Raw genomic sequence first — 1,000 nt, forward strand, 5'->3', positions numbered from 1 at the left:
TGCAGCTGAGCGAGGAGTTCGGCACGCCCAACTCCCTGGAGGCCGACATGAGGGGCCTGTCGGACTACATGTGCTACTACGACGCCCTGCTCAGCTTCTCCTCCGACGCGGAGCTGGTGGAGAGCTTCAACGGGGGAGGAGGTGGAGGAGGAGGTGTCGTTGTGGCGGCGGGTGGCGTCGGGGGAGGGCCGGCTTCGCCCGACGAGGACCTGAGGGCCCACAAGGCCGTGCTGTCGGCCCGCTCGCCGTTCTTCCGGAACCTTCTGCAGCGGCGCATCCGCACGGGCGAGGAGATGACGGAGCGCTCGCTGCAGAAGGCCACGCGCATCGTCCTGGACGAGTCCATCATCCCGCGCAAGTACGTGCGCGTCATCCTCCACTGCATGTACACGGACGTGGTGGAGCTGGGGCTGGTGCTGGGGGGCAGCCCCTCGGGGGGCCTCGGGGAGGTGCAGGTGATGGTGACGGGGGCCCGGGGGCCCAGCCCCCGCACAGAGGAGGCCATGGAGCTCTACCACATAGCCCTCTTCCTGGAGTTCAGCATGCTGGCGCAAGGTGAGCCTGCCAGGTGGCACGCAGAAACACACACGGAAACACACACCCATGGAAACAAACATCCACACAGAGAAACACACATCCATGGAAACACACATCCACACACAGAAACACACATCCATGGAAACACACACCCATGGAAACAAACATCCACACAGAGAAACACACATCCATGGAAACACACATCCACACACAGAAACACACATCCATGGAAACACACACACACCCATGGAAACAAACATCCACACAGAGAAACACACATCCATGGAAACACACATCCACACACAGAAACACACATCCATGGAAACACACACCCATGAAAACAAACATCCACACACAGAAACACACATCCATGGAAACACACACACACTCACGGAAACAGACACACACTCACGGAAACACACATCCACACACAGACAGAGCTGAAGGATATGAATAGCTCTCA

At 58.5% G+C, this 1,000-nt stretch overlaps 1 protein-coding gene across 1 annotated transcript; it reads left to right on the plus strand.

Annotated features, from left to right (window-relative positions):
* Positions 1 to 5: 5 nt before the first annotated feature.
* On the plus strand, positions 6 to 555 carry LOC134016178 (BTB/POZ domain-containing protein 7-like; the record flags this gene model as incomplete). The annotated part of the gene is made up of 1 exon (XM_062455567.1): positions 6 to 555. A coding segment is annotated over one exon (550 nt), but the record flags the coding sequence as incomplete, so codon positions are not given.
* Between the last annotated feature and the right edge of the window lie 445 nt (positions 556 to 1,000).

This window comes from Osmerus eperlanus, unplaced genomic scaffold (genome assembly GCF_963692335.1).
Source record: "Osmerus eperlanus unplaced genomic scaffold, fOsmEpe2.1 SCAFFOLD_1034, whole genome shotgun sequence".
NCBI classification, from domain to species: Eukaryota; Metazoa; Chordata; class Actinopteri; order Osmeriformes; family Osmeridae; genus Osmerus; species Osmerus eperlanus.